The sequence below is a fragment of the Chelmon rostratus genome, chromosome 2 (genome assembly GCF_017976325.1).
Source record: "Chelmon rostratus isolate fCheRos1 chromosome 2, fCheRos1.pri, whole genome shotgun sequence".
Classification (NCBI taxonomy): domain Eukaryota; kingdom Metazoa; phylum Chordata; class Actinopteri; order Chaetodontiformes; family Chaetodontidae; genus Chelmon; species Chelmon rostratus.
Window position 1 is genome coordinate 25,348,110 of NC_055659.1, and position 24,029 is coordinate 25,372,138.

The window sequence follows — 24,029 nt, forward strand, 5'->3', positions numbered from 1 at the left end:
TATCGGATTGTTTTTCCCTCAGTCTTCCCAATATCGAAAGTGATTTGTCCTATATTGTGTTTCTTAAATTGCCATCAGTGATATCAACATGTTTTTTATTGATTTCTTTTACTGCCTTATATAAAACTGAACTAAACTGAACATTATATTATTCAACACCATTATATACCACAGTATGAATAGGAATTAGCTATCTTAGATGTACAGATGCCTTAGTGGGTGACAGTGTACGAGGGTGAATAAATACAGTTTGAGGCAAACACATTGTTGAACATTTTTAAACACGACAGCACATTAATGGTTTACTGCATATGGGTCATTTCCAATCCCATAATATCACCTCAACAACAAACAAACACAACATGAAGTAAAGGATAATTACATCAATTTTAATAAATAATTCTACTTTCATATACAAATTGGCAGGGCTTAGGGTTTTGAGTTAATCTTAACATTCATGAGTATGTTTTTTTCCATCTCATTTTCTATACAAAAGCAAAGATAAGCAACAAACTTTATGTACACAAAGTAGTCCAAAAAAAGATCATTCTAACTGTAGCATGAAAACCAACTCATACATTTTAGTGGACATGAACAGAAAAGTAAGTGACTCTGCACGAGCAGCAAACTTGTGTCAGACAGTAAAATGAGGACCAAAACAGGCACAAATGAAACAAGTTTGCTGCAGAGCTGGAAATTATACTAATAACGTTTATTACAGTAAAGGTTAAACAACTCCTGAGCAAACTGTAATAGCATGAGTGATCCCGAAAGAATTATGCCGTATATATTTGACCAACAAGCCAAATATTCTAAAAGTCCTTAAGATCAAAATTAAAGAAGAAAGCAAATTTATCATAAAAGTTTAGCACTGAGAAGTGACAACATTGGATTTACACAGGTGAAAGAAAACTATCTGTATATATTGCTCTCACACAATATACTATCTCTACTGAGTGCAGTTGACTCTCAAGAAGTACGCAAATTTTCAAGAAATGAAAAGAAAAAAGTGAAACTGAGAAGGCCAGCTTATTAAATATTATCTCTAGAGTTGCGTAAGTAAAGACAACCAGCTACTCCCTATTTTATCCAGAGGCAATAAAGTACAAACAAAAACACTGACCCACACTTTTAAATAAGACATGACTGATGGAACTTAAATCCACACACCAATGAGGTTGCATATTTAAGTTAATATATTGCACAACATACAAAAATAAGACATTTAATACTGCTCGTTATGCCAGAAATATAAATAGAAAATGTTAAAATAAAATAAAAAACAAATGGTACTAATTCCTCCTGTCCAGTCAGCTATATCATGTTTCAAGTTCAACCAGTAAAGGCCATGTGTCGGGAAATCCAATTTATTTCTACATAGAAAACATTTGGCACCAATTCCAACTGGACTGAACAGAATGAGGTGGGTGAGTGTTACTGTTAGGAGTAACATGTGCGTGGGGAAGAGCTACACATCGCCTTATGACTACCTATGTTACAGTGTTTCCCTACTGTTAGAAGTTACAGTCGCTCCCAGTGCAGCACGCAGCACGTGCAGCCTGCGAGCGAGGACTGCACGCTCCGCCCGGACACGCTGCCGCTGCTGAGCTGCCTCTGGGCCGCGTCGGCTGAATCTTATGCGGGCTGCTGAGGGTTGACGTTCATGTGCTGAGGGTGTCCCAGCAAGCCGATGCGCTGCTTCTGCTTCCTCTGCTCTGTCATCTGAAGAGCACACAAAAGACAGACTTTCAGACATCGCTCCACCTGTACCTCCGTCGGCATGCACGTCCTCTTCTGCTACAGTATGCCCGCAGCCGCTCTGGTCCGTGGTCTTCTTCGATTCATTCTTTCAAAATCACTTTACAGAAAATAACAAATGCTGCACAAAGTCTGCACGCTGCTGAACTGAAACGGAGGCTTTTGAAATCCTCCCAGACTCGTCATCCACAGCGCTCTTTTTGTCTTCTGACGAAAGCAGCAGAAAACAAACCACTAATTCTGAAACTCAGTCAAAAGAAATTTCAGAGATTAGGCAAAGCACATGAGTCATAACACAGGTGTTAACCTTTATACCAGCAGGAATAGGAATGGGTTTCTGCTCAGAATCAACTTAAAGTAACAGAAGGTAGTGATTTGCACCTCAACACTGAAACGCTACAATATGAAAAGTGAGAAGACAAAGTGGTCTTGTAATGAGTGTTCCAGGAGAAATAGTTCTGCGCAGAGGGACATGTCAGAGAAAAATATCGTAAAACATGTCAAGTGGACAGTTTAAACTCAGCTAGCAGTAGGATGCTGGCCTTTTTTTTACACCATAATTGTCTAATTAGGTTAATTTTCTTTGGAATGACACATGAACTTGTACCACAGTTTTCCAGTTTGCACTCTGCTCTGAATGGCAATTTTGTCCTGAAAAGAATGAGAATCTCAATTCATGAACGGACACTTTTACACTGTGCTTTCTAAAAGGGTTTCTCAAGTCAAAACAGGCCTTACGAATGATGTCTTTGGACTGAAATGTGACCGATGCCACTGTGCCCTTCATGGCTTTCAGCAACACAATAATCATTTCCCCCTGTCTGGGTCAAAATGTCTCGGTAACATTCACTTCCTCACAGATAGTTCTCATTTCAAGGGGAAAGACATTTTTACAAATCTGTTTACTAGAAACACTGGATTGCAGCAATTGTGCAATTTAAGCCATATTTGCCTTCATACGCAACATCAGCAGAACGTATTCTCACACCACTGAGAAGCGGTTGAGTGTAATTTATTGCAAAAACAGCCTGTTAAAAATATTCTCTCACAGAATAACTACCTCACTAACCAGTCTAACGCAAATCAAATATTTGGAAGGAAACTGCTTTGGAAATGTTGTAATTTTGTCCTCGAATTACTGACAAGGCTTTATCCATTAAAAAAATCAATCAATCAATAGATAAAAAATAAAAACCAGTCTTAGCAGCAACAGGTCAATGATGAAATCCGGATAGATCGTTGCTCTCAGAGATACAAACAAAGTCAGGTCGAGAGCCTCATGCGCCGCATTGTGAACGATGACTCATCGCCTTTTGCATTTAGTAAGCACTGCATCTAAAGGGCAACGAGCGGCAAACAAACAAACCTCGAGCAACATCTGCTGTCCGCATCTTCAGAAAAACTTTCATCGCACGCTGCGTGCCTTCCTCTGTCTCTGTCTCTGTCAGCGTTTCACTTCAGTTCAACCAACCTGCTCTTTGAGCTCCGTCAGCTGTCCTGACAGGTTGGACACCAGTTTCATGGTGGACTCCAGCTTCTCCTGCAGGCTCCTGATCTCATTCTGCTCCCCGTCTGCATCGCTGCTGACCAAGGACATGGCCCGCATCCGTGGGAACCAGTCCAAGTTGTGCTCCTGGCAAACACAAATCTGACTGGTTATGGCCTGCACGTCAACAGTATAGAAAGTGCTGTATCACATTCTTATCCTACTTCCTGCTGTGCGTTTTACAATGTTCTTAGAAGTAATCATTGTTTGTTCTAAATTAAACTTCTGATCAAAGCTGATCTATTTTTTACCCATCAGTGCAGTTGAAAATGCTTCACACATTCACCACAAATGGCATAAAGTATGTACAAACGCCCTAAACGCCCAAATGCCCTGTTTGATTTGTGTTTTTCACCATAGGCACTGTTTTTCCTCTTCGGCTGCATGCAGTGATTTGGAGCCTATTCTAAAAGCGGAATCAGATTAATCACGAGGGACTTTCCATATTAGAATCACATGGGATACGAGGGCATTCTTGAAATCACTCATAACCCGCAGTTCACTTATCGGTGATGTGTTTCCTTTACATCGAGGCTCACCATACACAGAGCAAAACTAGCAAAAATCTGTAAACCAAGACAGAGAGACAAGCTTCCTCATTTGATGATAGACACGTCGCCTCACATGCAGCGCTGAGATAAACACGCGGCTCCTGAACGCTCCTGTGGGCCACAGACAAGAGCTGAAATGAGCTGTTTCACCAAGTGCTGAAATGGAGCATACCAGCCACAGCAGCTGGAACTGAGCTGCTGTGAGCTTTTCAGATGTAGCTGCTGCAGTTAGGTGTGTAATGAGTTTTTTTTTTTTTTTTTTAAGGGGAGGGTGGAGGGTTCGAACTTGTTTAACTTAAGAGTACACTTTTGAAACACTGGCTGTAGCAGTGAGGGAAGTTACAGTACAACACCTCCTGGCATGAATGAGACATTTGACACTTGTACAACTGGCACACTGGTGTCAGCAGCAGCCAACGATAAAACCACGTTAAAATCAAGGTTGAACGTAATGATTTTATCACTTCTTTCATAGCTCTGAAGAAACTGCTGCAAAGTCAGAATTGAAAGAGCTATTGACTGCCAGTGAATGCTCTCAAGTGAAAAGGTCCTTACAGAGCAGACTCTTTGATACATTATTAGTCAACTCTCTGACTGAAGGTTGAGGTGTTGAAATTTGGCGCACCGTGCGCACAAATGTTGTTTAAATGTGGCCGATGGTGTAAACTGTTGGGCCAGCAAAATCAGTTTAGAGCAAAAAGGGAGTTTAACTTTTTGAGAAAGTGAGTATTTATGTATGTGTTTTAAATATGATAAAATGATGAGGGAAAACGAAACAAAAAATTCAGTTTGTCATAATCCTTAAGGTCATACCACTTTTGATACTGTATTTTTTTTCCAGCAACGCCGGGTGGCTTTTATGAAGATCTGGAACAGAGGTTTTGCATGATTGTTTATAAAAAAGCTGCTCAACGACTGTTTGCTGCCCTCACAATTCTTCGACCTGTCGTATTAAACCTCATTTGCTGTCAATCAACGTGAAATCGTGAAAAAATAACTTCAATCAAAAGTAATAGCCTTTTTTTAAATATTGGAAAATAAATATGGTACTGATTAAAGGAATTAATATAAAGCAGTGTTAATGGTATGTATTATGATACGAAAAAAACATTTTTATTGTAACTTTCATGCACTTTACTCATATAGTTATGCAAAAGTAGCAGAGACATGAAACCCAGCTGCTACCTCTGGGGTTGCTGCGTTCACACAGGCCTGAGGGCAACTCAGCTGCATTCTTTCATGCTTCTACCTCCTCTGGCACTTGACCACCACATGCCATTGTTATTGTGCGCCGTCTGAACCTGTTTCCAAATGAGCCAAAGTCACGGGAAGGAATTTATGTTTAATTCCTCACAACATACAGGCACGACCCACACGACCATGTCAAAGCCATGGGCCCGCAGCCAGCGCAACCATCAGTCCTAATGCAGCATGAATGAAAGTGGGGGATGTTGCGTAGCCACTGAGGTCACTGGCTAGAAACAGCGCCGTGCCAAAGAACTGGTCTGGAAAAGTCCCTTGGTTTCAGTGGTTGGTTTGGAGATGTAGGGGCGAGTGAGGTGTCCGTGCGAATCACAAACCAGTCCTGGGTCAGACGGCAGCCTGAGGGGAATCACGCAACACTAAAATAATGAGCACACATTCATTCTGAAAGAAGGACTGCTGTGAGCAAATTCCACTTCCTGATTGCGAGAGACAGTGGCTGTGTTTACCTAGTTCACCTGCCACCCCCACCCCCCCCAACTCCCCACCACACACACATTTTTCTGTCACCAGTGTTTCCCACACACAGCTCTGCTCATATGTTGTGAGAAAAATACGAACTAACATGACGGAGGTCATTTCCCCATTTTGGAATCTGCCCGCCAGCCAAAGGCACACGTGTGTTTGTTTGACGACTTTGTCACCAGCAGCCTGGCCCTCTTTCCGTCCCCAGTGTTTACAAATGGAAACGCTTCCAGTAAACTGAGAAGTGCAGCCGCGACTTTAAGACTCTACGTCATGCTGTTTCAATGTAAATGACGGAAGTGCATTTTTCATTATTAAAACCGCACGGCCATGACAGAGAAACAGGATGCTGTGTGGTTAAAACAGCAACAGAAAACTTCACAGTCATGCCACAAGCCACCTGACAGGCTGACGGCCCACTCATACAAATAATATGCAAATAAATGCCAAAAAAATTCCACTCATCCACTGATTTCAGCATATTTTACTATACTCTGATAATTATGGTTTTAAAGTTTTAAAATGTTTATATCAGCTCAAGGAGCTGGAGCATCATGCAGTGTTGAACGAAATGAGGGCAGTAAGTGCGAGTCAAACATCATCTTTTTACACCTTGACATGACACTTCACGCCACCATTGACGTCAGTCCCAGTCATTGTCAGAGTAGTCTCACTTCTACACCCCCTTCTGTCCTGTTGCTTCTTCCACAGTAGTGCAGCATCAAATAAATTGAAACACAGTGGGAGAGAGGCACAACAGATTGAAGAAATTGAGCCTACATTTCTGAGGCATTAAATGCAGCAGCAAAAAAGTTAGTCGGATATAACCAGTGACTCATTTGAACCCAGTTTTCTCCAACTGTTGAGAGAATTATTTTTGCAGTTTTTTACAGTTTGTTTGTTTGACTTCTACATTTATTATGGCTTTATAATCGCTACTCAGCACAATGCTGCAAATAGTCTGGGTCAAATAACATGTTAATACATAGGAGTTTAATAAGAGAATCAACAACAACTAAAAAAAAAAAAAAACAGGGCTATATAGAGCACATAACACAGTATCTAAACCGCAAATGTGACAAATAATGGAGAAGGTGAATGGCCTACAGATTAACAATCTGGTATAATACTGCTTAATTAGATTAGAAATATGTTATGAAAAATTGATATGTTTCTTGATAGACAGCAAGATAAGTATTTTGAGCATTTTCATCAGTCCATCCATTATTGTGTGTTTATGTTTGTGTGTGTGTGTCTGAGATAGATAGATAGATAGATAGATAGATAGATAGATAGATAGATAGATAGATAGATAGATAGATAGATAGCCTTCCTTTACATTTTTTCCTTTGTTACAACTACGGTACATTTTCATGCTACAAAGAAAAGCTGTTTGCCAAGTTTGCACACCTAATGAAGCTTAAATTCAATTATCTACACAAATGTAAACTGCAGGCACTTTGTGTTTATTTAAAGAATAAAATAAATAACTGCTGTGTGTCGACCCCCTCTCTCTCCATGCATTTCCTGTCTGTATATCTATCAATTGAGAAAAGTTTTTAAAAAACAGCAAATTAAATGAACAAAATAGTGCTGAAGAAATGTTTTTTCCTTGCATATCTCCACTTAAGGATGTAACATAATTGCCATGAATAATGTAAGAACTGTGTTATATGGGAGAGGCTCTGTGAACACTGCAATCTTTGTACACAAGTCAGACGAGGAGACATGGAGGGTCTGCATCAGACACTTGCATGTGATGCTGAGAGTTAATGTTAATGGGTGACTGGATCGGCTAATGGGTCATCGGGGCCTTGCATCATGTGTGCCTTCTCTGTCTCAGTCTGCCTCTTCAACCTGCACCCTTGACAAACTCATTTTGGCTCAGCTAGGTGCTAGGTCAAAGGGAGAGGGGATGGGGGATGGGAGTTAATTCCAAATCAGGTGGTTCCTCACAAGACTGAGTGTAGCAGATCAGTGAAGATCAGCAAAGTGGGCTAAATGGCAACTAATGAGAAACTGTGTCAGAAACTGACGGCAGCACATGTGCGTCAGGGAAGCAACCACTTCAGAAGAAGGGGCTTTCCTTTGGCAGTTAAAAATGCTTTCTAATTGCTCATAGGCTGTGAGTATGATGCAAGAATCAAAACAATCAATTTTCTCTTTGGTTTTTATTTTTCTAATGGTAAATTTCCACAATTTGTCTGGTTGAATCAATTGCGGTGTAAAAAGGCAGATTGGACGTGCGTGTATCTGACGTCTTCCTCTTGTTTCGTAATTGTAACGGCAAACACAAATACTAGCTCAGAGTATGAGAACATGTCTGTGGTAACGTAACCTTTGCAACAACTTGAATTACGTCTTGATTTCATTTAGATTTTTTAAGTTTTAATAAAAGTATAATAATAACATCGACACACACACACACATAAATATTACACACACATACGCACAAACACACACACACATATATATATATACATAAATTAGAAACCAGAAAGGAAACATCCTCACTCTGCTGCTTAACAAAAATCTTCAGGCTAATGTTCTGGTTTACTGGAGTGCCTATCATGAGGTGAAATGCAGGGTGTGTGTGTGTGTGTGTGTGTGTGTGTGTGTGTGCATAGCAAGGCATGGCTGCTTCGGGGGATTAACACATTTCATGCCAATGGCAGACCCTGTCTGAAAGTTAATTCTCCATTCACAAAGCTGACTGATGTGATAATACTTTGGAAAGATTCAAGGTCATGGAGGAAGGGATTACATAATGCAGCACTGCTAATCTGGGGCAGATGAGGTTAAAAAAAAAAATACTGTCCATCACCGGTGCAGAGAAAAAAAAAAGCTGCAGTAATAAACTCTGTCAAATCCATATAAACCTGATCGCTGGAGTAACAGCGTCTACAGTGTTGCTCAGAAGTAAAGGTTAACCTCAGTAAAGACCACAAGGTTGCTGATGAAGCTTTGTATGGTAGGTCTGCATGTGTAGGCTCTGAGGCACATGAATTGTTACGTGCTGCAGCAAACAAGATGGAGCAGGGCTGCACTTTGGTGGGAGGAGAGTTTGAAGAATTGAGGATTTGTTCACACCAAACATATTTTATTTATTCCAAAAACGACTCGGCTCAGTTTACCTACAATAGGCCCTGCAGTGCAAATGCATGACAACGTTCTTACCCTGATCATTTCAGCCACATAGCTTTCCGGGCCGGTGTACTCCGTCGAGTCCTTCACCTTCACCAGGACAATGAAGAACAAGTAGTGCCACATGTTGTGCTCAACTTTGATGTGTTCTTCGAATGTAACTGTCTTATTGTCAAACTTGTCCCTCTCCAAACCTGCAAATGAAGGGATACAACCACACATACAGAAGCACATACACACACGCACGCACACACACCCAAAATAAACACAGTACTCTCATTTCTTTGGAAGAGTGAAGAAACAGGTTGTTTGTGGCAACATGACATAATCCTTCTTGTGACCTTAACGAGGATGACTGAAAAAACAAGAGGAAATGGGGTCACATGGGAGTGGACAGACACAACGTCAGAGGTAAGATTTGCTAAAAATGGTCATGTATTGTTTGTCCCACCAAACCCTGTAATCCATATACATTCTTGCATTACATTTGCAGGCACAACCGTTAATAGTGTTGCCCAACACAAAGCAGTAAGAATGACCAGAATGGACCAATGACTGTTCAGATGTAACACCAATAAGTGACTGTTGTGATGGATGAGACCAGTGTCTGAGGGAGTGTACAGTCTAACATGGTCAAGACCGATATGGCAACAGGAAGAAACACGCCTCCTCCACAGCAGCACCTGCCATGACTAACCATTCATTCTGGGAAGAGGAGGCGTTTCATTGTTTATGCTACCCAGAAAAACAGCCCCCATGTTGCACGGAGCCCAGATGCAAAACTGCAACACAGCAGTCACACATTCATACAAAAGCAGGCTCGGAGCAGACCACTCATTTGATTTCATCTCTATCTGTAAACCTCTGCGTTCACACCTGCTGATTGTACAGCGCGACTAATGCGATACAGCAGTATCGACTGCAGCTTCGACTCGAATGGAACTGTAAGACATTTCCGCTTTATTCAGTTCTAAGAAGGGAGTACGACTAGTATACAGTGATGATGGGAAAAAGACAGGAAAAGATGTGTCAAAGGTCATGAGTCACATTCCCCTGATGGTGTTGAAACACATTGTCTATGTCTTTAACTGTTGAGTAGGCAGAATGGCTTCAATGGTAAACAAAATGTGACAATTAAACAATTAAACAGTCTTACAAAACTGTGTTTTTAACTAATTTTGCAATATCGCCATGCAGAGCAAAATGCATCTTCATTGATTTATCATCATTTCCTCACCGCAAATAAAACACGTAGTCTTCAGTATTTCCTCTTTTTTCTGCTTCTCACTCCTCAGGTCAGCAAATGTATCGATGATGACACCAAAGATGAGATTGAGGACAATAATGATGACCATGAAGAAGAAGAGCAGGTCGTAGATCACCCTGGCTGCGAAAAGGGGCTCCTGTTGAAGCCAAACAGGAGAACAAGCACAATCAGCTGGTATCACACCAGGAATGTCATTGTCACAGTGAGAATATGGACCCTATGATCTAGTACTCATTTCAAAAAGCTTTGTTTATCCATTCATGGAGCCCATTTCTATCTAAGGTCACTGCTGCCACTGGCATAACACACTAGAGGTACTCCCACCCTCTAGTGTGTGCACAGTGCCTACCCTCTTTGCACACAAGGTACTATCCAGTTATATGGAAGCGATCCAGACACAACATGACAAGTGAAAACAGCACAGAGAATTCACATGACTGTCAGGCTAGCAGGTTTCTCTAAGTACGCATGACTCACACCCTCACTCTACGGGTCAAGCTGCTGAGCTAACACATGATGTGCGGTAGCATACAAGCTTGTCTCCACGCTGGATAAGTAGCATTAATGCTTTTTCTGTCATGTTCAATGTTATGAAAGCCGTCCTCTTTGACCTACCAGAAGAGCAAATCTTTCTCTCACAGAGAGCTTCTTTAGACATGCTGCAGCATGCTGTTTGGTCAAACATGTTATGTACTTTTTAAAATTTGACTTAATTAAATAAAATCATGGCCTAATTAAAACTTAAATCGCTTATCAGTTTTCTCAATCCACTTTAATTTAATTCATATTAATTTAATCTTGAGTGTGTGGTCGGAGATTGTGTAAGCATGTTTGATATGTATTGTTTTTTGTTATCAGGCTGCTAAATTGTCCAGGTTTACTCTAATCCAAGAGATTGCAGACTACAATTTTAAGGTCAAAAGGGGAAAAAAAATACAGTGATAATGCTTTTTTTTTCCACTCTCAATCTGAACTCCACTCGGGTGTGATTTCTTCCTTGTTGGTGCACTCTTGTGCTTTGTACCCCTTTGGATGGCTTCCGCAGGACGTCTCCAACACCTCCTCCACTCCTGAGGCCATGACTCAGTACTGTGACAATGCACATTAGCAAGGAGTCACACGTTCGCTCCTTCTCCTCGATCACCACCGCTGACGGCTGGACGGCGAGGGAAGCTATGGAAACACAACAGAACATGTCAGATAGTCATTTCTTGTATAGGCTGAATGCAAAACCTTGTCTGTTCTGTAAGTTGCACTGCTCCTATCAGCCAACATGGCCCCTGAACCAAATGAATGTTCTTTTTTCACATATAGTCAATTGAAAATAATACAAAGACAATGCTGTACCTCATCAACTTCATTGTTTCTTGTAAATATAAAACAAGCTGGGACAAGAGCAATGAAAGATCGGAAAAATTGTGGAATGTTTCAAAAACACCTGTTTGGATCATCCCACAGGTAAACAGGTTCATTGGTAACAGGTGATGGTATCATGATTGGGTAGGCTCCGCTGCAAATGGCTGCATTCTGTTTTTATTTTTATAGTTTTTTTTTGCAGCATTCCAACTTTTTTGGAAGCAGTTATAGCCTGTTATTGGTTGACTGAACGGGCCCCATCAGGGGTCTGTGAGAGCATGACAAGTTTGGGAATGTTCTCAACTATCCCCATAAAAACAAGTCACCGGACTACCATCATTAACCATGCTAGTGGTGATGGACAGGGACGCCTAGACAAGGTCAGGCCCCAGGCAGTTTGAAGATTCTACATGGTTGGCTGATCAATTTCAACATGGTACGCATGTTCATCTGTGATTGGGGGCTTTTCCCATTAAGGTCAGTAGGTTTGTAAGAACTCTTTGTTTGCGGTGAGAAGCTCTCTGCGCCATCGCTGATTGGACCCATCGACCTGCTTGTACCTGATGGTAATTAATCCCTGACCTCTGAACCCTGGGCCCCTTCATCAGGTCTTAGGCTCTCCCTTGAGTCTAAACCCCCAGCGATTGACCAAGCTCCCTGAAAGCCCCCAGCTGGCCCAACCAGGTTTAATCCCATGACCATCCAGCCACCCAGATTTACAGCTCAGTGGGACGAATCTCCCCTGGCTATGTCAGACGTCTGCAACCACATAAAGACCTTTACATACCAACACATACATGCTTGCACTTAGACAGACAGACCGACAAAAGCACACCGACACGCACCAACACTCAGGTATGCAAGCAATTCAAACCTAAAAGAACTCTTTGACCTTGTCGCCCACCTCCATAAACACAAAAAGTTAGCTTTCACTTTTGTCAACCTACCGTCCATCACGGCATCTGCTGAACAGTTCTCCCCATTTTCTTTCTGGCACACTCCACCAGAGAAGAACTCTCCCACCATACTGGCTCCTTGCTCTGTTCAGTTGGGAACACAATACATTATGCTGCTGTACAATTTATAGAATTATTTTTTGATGATGCATATAAAAGACGACAGTATTTTTCAGTATATGTGCAGGTTGTTGGTGATGCTAAAAGCAAAGTGAGCATAGTCATAACAGTAAACGCATGTACTTTAAACTGGACACACACTTTTTTGTATTCCTTAGTTTCACTTTGACTAGATGTATTTGGCGTATTTTGACACACCAGTGTGTGTGTTTGTGCTGCAGAAAACCTTCCATGTTTAAGTCTCTTGGGTTAGAGACACAGAGTAATTGATGTTCTTCCAAGGAAGGGAGTGAGACAAAATCTGCATTTTAACATACCTAGTGTTTTGTTGGGTATCCTTTCGACAGCCAAAATGAAATCGTCTTTGAAGAAGATATAGCCCACAATGGAGAAGAGGTAGACGAGGATAAGAGCCAGCACGGCTGTCAGAACAATGGAGCGGCCGTTGCGGGTCACACTCTTTATTACGTTCAGCAAGGTCTCTTCTCGGTAAACCAGATCAAAGAGCTGGAAAGAGGAAGGAGTCAGATGTGCATGTGCAGCACGTGTGTGAAAATGTACAAGAAAATGAGAGAACTGAGTGTGTGTGAATGTGGAATGATCTGGAATAATAAAGGCCACAGTGGACAAAGGACAAGTGTTTTGTTTGATGTTGTTTGTGCAGCAGAAAAACATTCCATGTTTGAGTCTCTCTTTGATCACTCCCTTGCCAAAAATCTGCTGTTGAGAATATGTGGATCTTTCTGACTAATCAAATTACATCAAATCCAACGATTATCTCATCTCCAATTACATGGTTTGTTTGCGCTTACGTACAAGCAGGCTGTAAAAGAAGACATGGACGAAGACCCCCAGACTGCAGATAATCAGGTAGAGCAGGTGGTACAGGAACTCCACATCCGTGATCATGGCTTTGTAGCCGCGTGTGAAGGTTCCACGGTTCCCGACGAAGCTCATCAGGAAGATGACCTTATTACATAACTGAGGAACAATGGACACCACAGAGACGACATGTGGAGACAGCAGCCATGTCATGATAATGCACAGAGTGTTCAAACTGAGAAGGGAAGGCTTACACAGCGGTGATCGCCTGTTTGCGTAGGATTTTCAAACGCTTATTATTCTGACCATGAAAAATAAAGTGGATGTGGTTGACTGTCAGAGTGGTGAGGAATCTCCCTGGGTCGTGCATCAACACCTAACAGCTATGAGTGACATTTCTATTACAGTCTACATATCCACTTCTGGCTGAATGCTTGATTTTACACGAGTGGGAGTCCCTGTGTTCTGAGACTGGACAGTTCTCTACAAATGCTCATCACCTTTGTGAACACACCGATGCACACTTACATTGAAACCCCCCAGCAGGAGCAACGTTGGCTCCAGGCCTACAGAGAAGATCAGACGCAGGATGGTGGAAGCAATAAGTGCCCGGATGCCGTGAGGCTGAGGCAAGATGATCACTATAGCCAGAGAAACCAACATGGCCATCCACAGCAGGGCAGATAGATGGGGCTCCAGGGTACCTGAGGACAAAGAAGGTCACATTAGGGAGAGGTGTGAGCCTTTCCATTCATTGCTCTTTACTTGCATCTCTACCTTCACCACGGCCACAAAACCACAACTTTTAACAATTTGACATTTGTGTCATTACATGTTATCATAGAGCAGAGGTAAAATGCCCAAACTGGACACCAGATGAAGAAACTTTATAGATGGGCTCCATGTGTTACTAGGACAGAAATATCCCAGTGGTTTCATTCCTGAACACAATAGTTGTACTATAGGCAGAGCTCTTTACCTGTGTAGGGTTAGCATGCATTGCATGCATGAGCTCACCAGGCACTAGCCCAGTGCCAAGCCCTGACCTACATGTGGCAGACAGGCTGCATCACTTTGTTAATGTTAATCTAATTCCTCACTCAGGTCTTTTATTCACTCAGGCACCAACAACACCACTCTGAACGTCTTCCTCCATCCCCTCCCTCCTGAGGCCTTCTTCTTCTCGCCTCTCTATGTACAGATCACATGACAGGTACTCGTTACATAACCCCCGGTTGGCTAAAAATACCCTTGGCTCCAGTTAATTCATCAGGGATGGTCCTGGGTACTGCATCGTAACAGGCTGCCTGGGTGCTCGGACTTGGCAGCCAACCCAGACACAGCAGCTTGTACGTCACACACCTACAGTCTCAGACCATTCATCTCTCTCACTGGCTTACTGTGCAGCTATTAGAAGACAGAGAGACTGACCTTTACAGTAAAGCACTTACACCTGACCAAATTCTACACACAGCCTGATATCTGTGACATAATGAACATTTTGATTTGACTTTACATATCGAAGTTTCTTTTATGTCTATCTGAGCTGTAACTTTAGTGTCTGCTTCTGTTTGCATGGTCACATTTGAGCAGCGCCTGTGAGGGTGGAGGCTCTGACACTTTGACTACTGCTGCTCAAGGCTTACATGAGCCCAAACAAACATCCCCCTGACTTGAACCACAGAAGATGTACAATGTGAAGTTATTCAAGGTGCTTTTCTCTAGGACTCTAGCACATCTTTCCACCACTGGGAAAAGTTCCCAACCACAGTTTCCCTTCAAACAGACCACAGACAGACATGTGAGTGAGGTGTGCAGCAGATTCAATATTGTTTAAAGGTATTTTATGGTGTTTAAGTTGTCTACACAAATTGAAAATTAAGCATACCTTTACAGCTCCAGAAGTGTCTCAATGTCAAGCTAGCAGTTAATGTATGTCATGCCCAAATGCAACACTGGACAAGTTCGGTTAATGTAAGGATTACAGGAACTTGGCTTGAATATTTTTAACAAGTGATGTCCCCAACTGATATGGTACTGCCTTAAGGTACAGCAAGTGAAAATATGTCTGTAACAAATTAAACTTTCAATCTGAAGCCCCTCATCAAAATATTCTGATTGTTTTAAACACTACAGAGTTTTAAGAGAATGTAAATCTTCAACGCTGCCACAACCACAACATTAGCCGCTAGCTGGTCAAGACGGTGAACATTTAGCAGCTAAAGAGCCAGATCAGGAGCACAAAGGTGATGGCACAATGGACGAGGCAGCTACATCCACAGAAGAGCCTGGACAGCTGCTCAGGATGCAAAGGACATGAAACCAGCCAAAGGCACTTCGGTGGCCATCGTTATATCTAATGTATAACATCTGACTGCTATAGTGTTAATCATCATCCAAAGTTGTCACCGCTGCACTGCAGTGCTGATATCACACGCTAGCTACATGCAACTCTACTTTGAATGGATCTGGCTATTCGTATTGTTTGTTTTCTGTCATTCCCGATTAGTCCACAGTTTTATCTGAATTTACTCTTTACTGACTGGAAGGGAATTCATAATTGAGCCGAGGCGGGATGTGGCCTCTCTGGAGCCTCGCTGCCTAAAGGGGCAACCCTGACGGCCTCTGCAGAAAACACTGACACCAGTGTCACAGAGGCAGCGAAAACACATAGTCACGGGATGAAAACTATGCACATGCAAAAATGAGTTCATGGCAACTGGATTTCAGCGTACATTCATCCATTTGTGTTGAGCTCGTATGAACGCAGGACAGAATGGATCTGTTAATGTGTATGCGTCTGTGCAAACATTAAGTATTCCCCATTGAACAACTAACAGTAGCTAAGATTTTCACTTGATAACTGGCGTCAGTTTAAAGCCAATATTGACATGTCCTGGAATGAACTGCTGTGCTCTCAGACGACCTTTGACACTGAAAACCACATGGAGTTTCAAGGGCTAAGCTAACAACCTCTTTTTGTCTCTTCTATACTGCTGTGAGGAAGTTCAAACAAAAGGGACCTCGCCGTTTGACCCCAGATAGAACAATTGAAAGTTTATGCGAATCACAATGTGTGTCTTCTCTCTGCTACTCTGCACTGGAACAATGAAGGCCTTAATGGCTGCGGCTTTTCACATCCCCACAAATACTGCCCTCAAGGAGAACTGAGAAAAAAAGGACAGTAATAAGAGACAACAAAACAAACAGAAAACTGAAACTGCACATAAAAACGTGCTTATGTCTCTCACACATTCCTGAGTTTTTTTTAAAAAAAACTCCTGTAATGGAGGTATTAGTATCACTTAAGACTTATTCCTTTGAATGAATATTTCATCTCCAAAGCACTTTGTCACACCTTGTGACCAAATAGTGGATGAGAACCTTGACAACCTTAAATCTTTACATATAGGTCACATGACAGAACCTGACTTAATATGGTGTGTGGAAATGTAGATCCCACAGAGCAACACAGGTTTTTGCTTTAGTAATGTTTTGTGATTGTTAAGTTATAACTCTGATTTCCAAAAAGTTGACAAGCTGTATCGAACATAAGGGAAAACAAAATGCAAAAATTTGCAAATTAACTGTGTTTACCAACACTTCCTGAGCCCCTGTAGTAACAGCCTTTATACAATCATGTGTTCACAAAGCGGTGAACTCGCTCCATCCTTGACTGGCTGAGCCTTTTGAGGATGCCCCTTTTACACCCAATCATGATACTATCACCTGTTACCAATCAACCTGTTTACCTGTGGAATGATCCAAACAGGTGTTTTTGGAGCGTTCCACATCTTTCCCAGTCTTTAGTTGCTCCTGTCCCAACTAGTTTGAAATGTTTTGCTGGCATCAAATTCAGAATAAGAATATATTTACAAAAATCAACAAAGTTGAGGTTAAACATTAGATATATATAAAGTCTTTGGCAAAAAGAATTAGCAATTTATCACATTCTGTTTTAGTACTATGTTTTACACAGCATCCCATTTTTTTGGAATCGGGTAAGTTACGTAGCCTGATGCCGCGTACACGTCACATGGGAAAAATGATTTCCATGACCACGACTTAAGTGCTTTCACAAAATCTGACAACTCAACATGGTTGTATGCAGAGTCAGTCTTGTGAAAATACCATATACTGATAATATAATGTGAAATTCATTTAATTTGGCTACCTTGAATGATGGACTCTGGCAAAGCTTTTCCCAGTCGTCATTAATTTTTATTTATTTTTTAAAATGTATTTACTTTATTGATCCCAAACAGGGAAATTCTTCTCTGCATTTCACCCATCACTGTTTTTGAAACACACACATGCAACATTCTGTGAAATACACATGCGTCATCAGGTGCCCGGGGAGCATATAGGGGGGTTAAGTGCCTTGCTGAAGGGCACATTAGCCGGAGGGGGAGGGGATACTCCACCACACCCAAATTTTCTGCCAGTCCGGTGGGGGAATCGAACCGGCGACCTTCCGGTCACAAGCTGCTTCTCCAACCTCTAGGCCACATAATAATATATTGTGAAATTCATTTAATTTGGCGACCTTGAATGATGGACTCTAGCAAAGCTTTTCCCAGTCGTCATAACCACTTGAATGCAGAGAGCATTTACAAGTTTCAAAGTGATCATTTTAAAACACCTTTTAAATGCTTATATAATGACACTGACCTAAGCTTCTCCTGTACCAATGCAACAGGCAAACTTGGACGCATTACGAAAGTTTATTTTGAATCTGTGACCAGGGCTATAGCTGCTCTGACACAGATTAACAGATGAGTTTAAGGATGCAATAATGTGGATTATATGAGAGTAAAGTAAGAGGTCTGATATGTGACTTTCTGCTGCATTTTTTGTGTATCTGCCATAGATAGGTGTCATTTTCAGTGGTATCTCAAACTTCGTAGTCAGTAGCATGGTATTATGTTTCCTGCTGGAGATTCTGGCCTTATGGGGAGACAGTATTTACGTAACTCTCTGCTCACGCGCACACACACACTCACCTAATTGCCAGAAGTGATACGTATGGAAAAGAAGACTACTCGAACCAAGTCCAGTGTGAGAATGAGGCTAGAAATGTGATAGCATGTTAAGTCACCTGTCAAGCTAAGAAAAAGGAACAGTATCAATAAACAGGTCAGGACCTAATTAAGAACAAATCCATCCTGGTCTTTTGTGACAGCACTGCCACTCAAGATCCAGATCTTCTGCTTGGATTACATTCTCCTCACACCTCTACTTGTGGTGAAACTAATTTTGGTTAGGGAGGTGTGAGGCTACACCCAAACCACAGGCACGAGAGCACAGAGTGTTCTGTAAAATCCTGTACACACTAATAAATACTAAACACAAATGATGCATCTTACCGTAAGTGATTTGATCACATGCCAACTGCTATAAACTCTAACATGATTGCAAATGCTGGGATGTGAACGCGTGAGCCACAACACAAGGCATTCAACGAACCATGTGAAGAGGAAAAGCAAATATCACCACGTTTTTTTTTTATTTTCAAACTTTTAGTCTTCAGCCCAAACTGATGCTGACTCGAGTGACACCACTTGAGGCAATTTAACCACATTTTTACAGCTCACAAAAGGCTTTATACAAATACAGATTATACATATAAACAGACTTTGATTTGTAAAATATGCCGGTTGAGTTCCCCTTTAAGCACAAATCTTCTTTTTAAGTTCACTGTCATTTCCAGACACGAACAGAGGAGACAGTAACTGTGGTAGAGCTTTGTTAATCTTCACAACTGAAAGTTACTGCGTAAAGTGTGTGTGTCTGTCGATTTATTGGTTTCAGATTTCATAAAATGGCCAACACAATGCCCCTTCCTCTCAAAATATCAGGAAGAAGCTTTTCACTGTTTTCGGATTAATCTGACAACAGCTTCCCACTTCCTGTGTATATTAGTGTTGTATTAGTCACAGTCATACACACACAAAGATCACAATCACGGCCGCATTAAACAATCTGTTGTTCAAGGTATAAAGGAAAGAGGGTTAAAGATTGAAGACTTTGGCAGACTGACCTCCTCGGACACCCTCCAGAGGGTAGAAGAAGGCCACAAGCAGGTTCATGAGCACAGCCAGGTTGAAGGAGATGCTGCTCCAGAATGACATGTTCCTGGAGCACCAGTACAAGATGGGCTGAGCTGGAGGACAGTGTATTGAAGCAAATGAACACAGGTCATTGTACTGCAGAGAGGACATCGCAGCATCCAAACACTCATGGTGCAACACACAAGGCACAATTAATCTAACAAGTACACAGAATAGAACACAAGTTTTCAGTAAAAGTACAATACTCAATGACATCTCCGTGTTTCACACCAAGGAGGAGCACAATGCAGAAATTTTGCGCTATTAATCTCATTGGCAATTAACTGTAGTCGAAGCTAAGACAGGGATGGTTTCCCATGAAATGTAGATATTCCATGCTGATGAATTTTCTTTTGTGCTTGGCATGTTTCTCCAGAGTGACAGAATATTTTTGCCGTGTTTTATCAAAGAGACTTTAATTTCTACCACTCAAAGGTTGAGTGGGGAGTCATTTTGGTGATTTCAAAAGCATACTCAGTTTGGGGTGAAACACATTAAACAGAACCAGAAGGAGTTTGTGAGGTTTTATGCTATTACATGCAGCAGAACTAAACAAAGGATTCACTACGTAGGGTAAAGCCAATCAAAACTTACATCAAGTACACAAAACCAACTGTCATGCTCATTTCACATATACTACATGATTTTCTACTGTAAGGAGAGTAAAAACATGCAAACTTGCATGTATGTACTTTTACATGTGCCTGTACACAAACACGCACGCACACGGACACTACCCCTTCTCAGGCCTCGCTCAGGAGATCACTATCTTGGTCAAAGCTATTTTGAGCCCAACTATTCATTAGAGAACAAGAACTGTGGTTGGGGACTTTTAGTTACGATATTCATGACGAGCGGTTAGCATCAGTGGAATATCATGGTCTCCAGCTGTGCTGATTCATTTGGATAGGAGAGAGGTGGCTGGTTCATGACATTATAGACAAACCATCCCTCTTCAGGCCTGACAATGGGACAGGCCACAACATGATCCTAAACAGTCACTTCACTGGAGTAGCTGACAGAGTACCAGCCAGGGGGTCAACAGGGACCTGCCCTGCTGAAAAGGCAATTTAAAATAGTATTCAGGCCTGCATGGATATGTGGTATTTAAGATTAGTGAAAAACAAAGAAGACATTAGAGATTCCTCTACACTTTTTTTCTGATCGCCTCTTCTCCTGCCTTGGCTTGCACCTGCTGATTCGAAGCTGTCCTGCTTCCACTACCCTGTCTTGATTTTTCTCAGTGATGTGCCATGTCAGAAGTAAAGAATGTGTGACTGAGCATGACCTCAAACTGGCAGGTAGATAAGGCAGGTCACCCAATTAATCCCATTAAGATGGGACAGACTTGAGGCATCCTGCTTACTCAGCTGGCTGAGATGCAACATGTAAGTACAGCATCCTGACTCCAGCCAAGGATCTTTATCACATGTCACATCCACTTCTCTGCCAACTTTGCTGTCCCTGTTTACTGTCCCATTTCTGCTCCTAACGAAGCAGGAATACCCCCCCCCAACAAAAAACATTATTATTATTATTATCATCAACCTCCACTTGTGTGACCTCTTAAACACCGACTGATCAATCGTTCACGCTGGAAGTTCAGTTTTAGCTCCAAAATCACTATTTGCAGTAGCAGGAGACTAAAAAGGAGCGCTGAGCAAAGGTTAATACGCTGTGACCACATGAATATCAGAGAGTTAAATCCTGCCAGGAAATTTTCTTTTTCCTTTGCCTCTCTGTTTTCTGTTTCCAGAGAGACTAAATACAGGAACTTAGCAATTACAATATATATGGAAAAACAGAATACACTAACCATCTGTAAATTCCAAAGTAAAAACACAACTGACCACGTTTATCATCCACTACATCACACTCACAGAGCTGACATCACTCTGTGCTGGCTGGTAAACATCAGTTCATCTCTTTATACAACATACTTTCACCATCTTTGCCTTTAATTAACTTATAGTACATTATATTGTAATTTAAATAAGACTTTAAGTTGCTTATCAAGGTGTACACGCTTTCTCCACTTCCATCCCTCCAGGGTTCAGAGTTAAGGGAGCAGAGTGCAGCCCCTTTCACACACAGGACCTGGAACATTGCTGGGTTCAATTATCAGAGTGAATTAGTGGTCTTTGGTTATAATTTGCTATGATATAGGAAAATATTATGTGCTCAGAAAGAATGCCCTATGCAGTTAATTCTCTAACAAATAAGTAATGTTTTGGCTCTATCAATCCTGTTGGCTCACCTGCTGACAAAAAATGTAGTTTGGTAAACAAACTGACACTTGAAGCCGTTAGACCTGTCTGAGGGGCTTACATCTGTTGCATTCTATTTCAGTTTGGCTGTGGTTGCTCTTGGTTTTTAATCACAGCTGGTTGTCCATTCCAGTGTTGCAAACAGGTTAGACACCACTGAAATACTTACAAAGGAGACGGATAATGCTTTATATTTCCTGCCTTACCATTTAAAAAAAAAAAAAAAAAGGTCTCCATTGTTTGGGAAATCTTTTTATCTTGAGCTGACTGAGTCACGAGCAGGGAAATTTTGTCTCCAGTTTCTGCTCACACGATGCCCAAATAGCGAATAAAACATGTGTGAGTGTGTGTGTGAAAGAGGCTTTGGTATGTGCTTCCCATTTGTGGGTAGGGGGGTCCTTATGCGTCGGGAGGGATGCAAGAGGACAGCGTGCAAACCAGAAACTAATAGATAAAGAGTTGAGGAGGAAGACGCACAGGGAACTGTGTTTGTGTTACCAGTAGCCTCTTGAGTACCTCGCAGCTTCTTCTGCCAGTTCATCTCATTGAAGAGGTCTTCAGAGCGAAGGAAGAAGTCATTGATCTTGCTGCCTTGCTCATCCCGCTCTGTGGTGTAGTAGACCCGCAGCTTGGACTCTTGGGTGAGGAACTCGCAGATGTTGGGCACAGGAAAGACTATCTGCTCCATGGTGCGATCCAGCCGTACAATCTAGACACAACCACAATCACGCTCTCTGTCACTGTAACAGGTGAATGAATCCTCACCCCTCTCTTCTTTAAATCCAAGGGTTTCTAGTTATTCCTTAATTCAAATGATCTGACTGGTTATTGTCACAAACTGTAGTAATACTGTACTGTTTTAATACAAACAAAAGTGGTTGATAGACTGAACCAACAACTTCAGGTCAGAGCACTGTCAACAGTCACCATTCTTTGTTCTCGTTGAGTGCAGACAGGAAAACGTGCAAACATGCCAAAGGTGCTTGCCATTCTGTCAAGGTACACCGTGAGACGGACAAACGGGCCAAGGAAAACACCATCACATGCCTCAAATCACTTGTGATGCCAAAACCTGTTGCAATCCTTTGCAACTAAGACAAACATATTATAATAGATGTCAAACAGTGGGCAGATAGAGAAAATGTGGGAATGTTTGACTGTAAAACATTAAAATACAATAATGACAGGAGCAGATCAAAAATGGCACAGTCTAATTCAGACATAGACATAACAACTGACCTCAATCTGAGCTGTGTGTTTGGCGTAGAACTCCAGAGCCTCATCTCCCTCTCCATACGTCCCCCCTGGTTTCAACATAGCCTGCAGTTCCTTGTTGTGACGGGCTAACTGAAATGACAACAAACACCATGAAATCAATGATAAGCAGATCAATGACAGATAATCATTGTAGCAACTGTTTCTGTTGTTATCAGAAAGGTTTGTGGGCACGTGTTAACTTTGCATGTGCAGCAACATTGAACCATCATTGGTGATATATAAAAAGTGGATGTAGTGCATTTTATTTATTCTTCCTTTGAATGCAAGATGTTCCGTCCATTCATCCACAAGGTTGCACGGTGTGGACCTACACTGGGTGTTGCGTAAGTGTAATTGTTGTCGTTAAGCTAACAGGCACTCTGCTATTGAGCTGCACACAGCCCGAGGGCTGTAAAAGAGAAGATGAGTGTAGAAGGACATGTGTCACATGTCTGTAGCAGCCACAGGAAATCACACAGACATACAGTAACAGTAAGGCCATTGAATATCCGCTGGCTATGTACTTCATTATGTGGCCAGCATTTACTCATGGGTGTGTCTGTCTCCATGCTGACATTACGGACAGTCGTTGGCTTACTTGATGTGCCAAGATGTAGATATTATGACCAACATTGCGTGGAGACGCAGAGTGCTCCTCCTCTCCATCCTCACCCTCCTGCGCCTCCTCCACCTCTATCTCACCCTGCATGTAGGCCTTTTTGATGACTTCCACCTGCAAGAATATAGACTGTCACATAACATCCATTTAACGCCGTGTGATGATTTGTACGGTGCCATACGCACCAGCTCTTTAGGCCTCATGTTGTACAGTATCCTCTCTGCGTTCTCGCTGTCATGGCGACTTTCCATAATTGCAAGGAGAAGCTTGGAGGCATTATTCTATTAAAAGAAGAGTAGAGATAACAGCGCAAACAGAATCAACTAAGGTTAATTTTCTCTCCCCGTTGTTCAGCATCCCAGACTGTGAAATTTATTTGCCATGTGTCACTCGTGATTGGAGCATTTGTGATGAGGTGTCGTAATAACTTGTCTTGGAATACTGAATTTAAGACAACACTTGACTTCACAATCTCTAAGGAATGATGTGTCTTAACTTTAGCTACCAAGTAGTAACACTGGAGTGTGA

At 41.8% G+C, this 24,029-nt stretch overlaps 1 protein-coding gene across 1 annotated transcript in view; it reads right to left on the reverse strand.

Annotated features, from left to right (window-relative positions):
- Nucleotides 1-368: 368 nt before the first annotated feature.
- Nucleotides 369-24,029, reverse strand: part of itpr1b (inositol 1,4,5-trisphosphate receptor, type 1b) — an 82,382-nt gene continuing 58,721 nt past the window's right edge. The window contains exons 46-59 of the mRNA XM_041950034.1: nt 23,687-23,782; nt 23,481-23,615; nt 22,865-22,972; nt 22,142-22,334; nt 19,289-19,411; nt 13,777-13,952; nt 13,243-13,407; nt 12,744-12,933; nt 12,298-12,390; nt 11,019-11,167; nt 9,965-10,130; nt 8,761-8,921; nt 3,230-3,391; nt 369-1,722 (exon numbers count right to left, since the gene is read on the reverse strand). Coding sequence (XP_041805968.1) covers nt 1,636-1,722; nt 3,230-3,391; nt 8,761-8,921; nt 9,965-10,130; nt 11,019-11,167; nt 12,298-12,390; nt 12,744-12,933; nt 13,243-13,407; nt 13,777-13,952; nt 19,289-19,411; nt 22,142-22,334; nt 22,865-22,972; nt 23,481-23,615; nt 23,687-23,782 — 2,004 coding nt within the window. The 3' untranslated portion in view covers nt 369-1,635. The remainder of the gene's footprint in view (nt 1,723-3,229; nt 3,392-8,760; nt 8,922-9,964; nt 10,131-11,018; nt 11,168-12,297; nt 12,391-12,743; nt 12,934-13,242; nt 13,408-13,776; nt 13,953-19,288; nt 19,412-22,141; nt 22,335-22,864; nt 22,973-23,480; nt 23,616-23,686; nt 23,783-24,029) is intronic.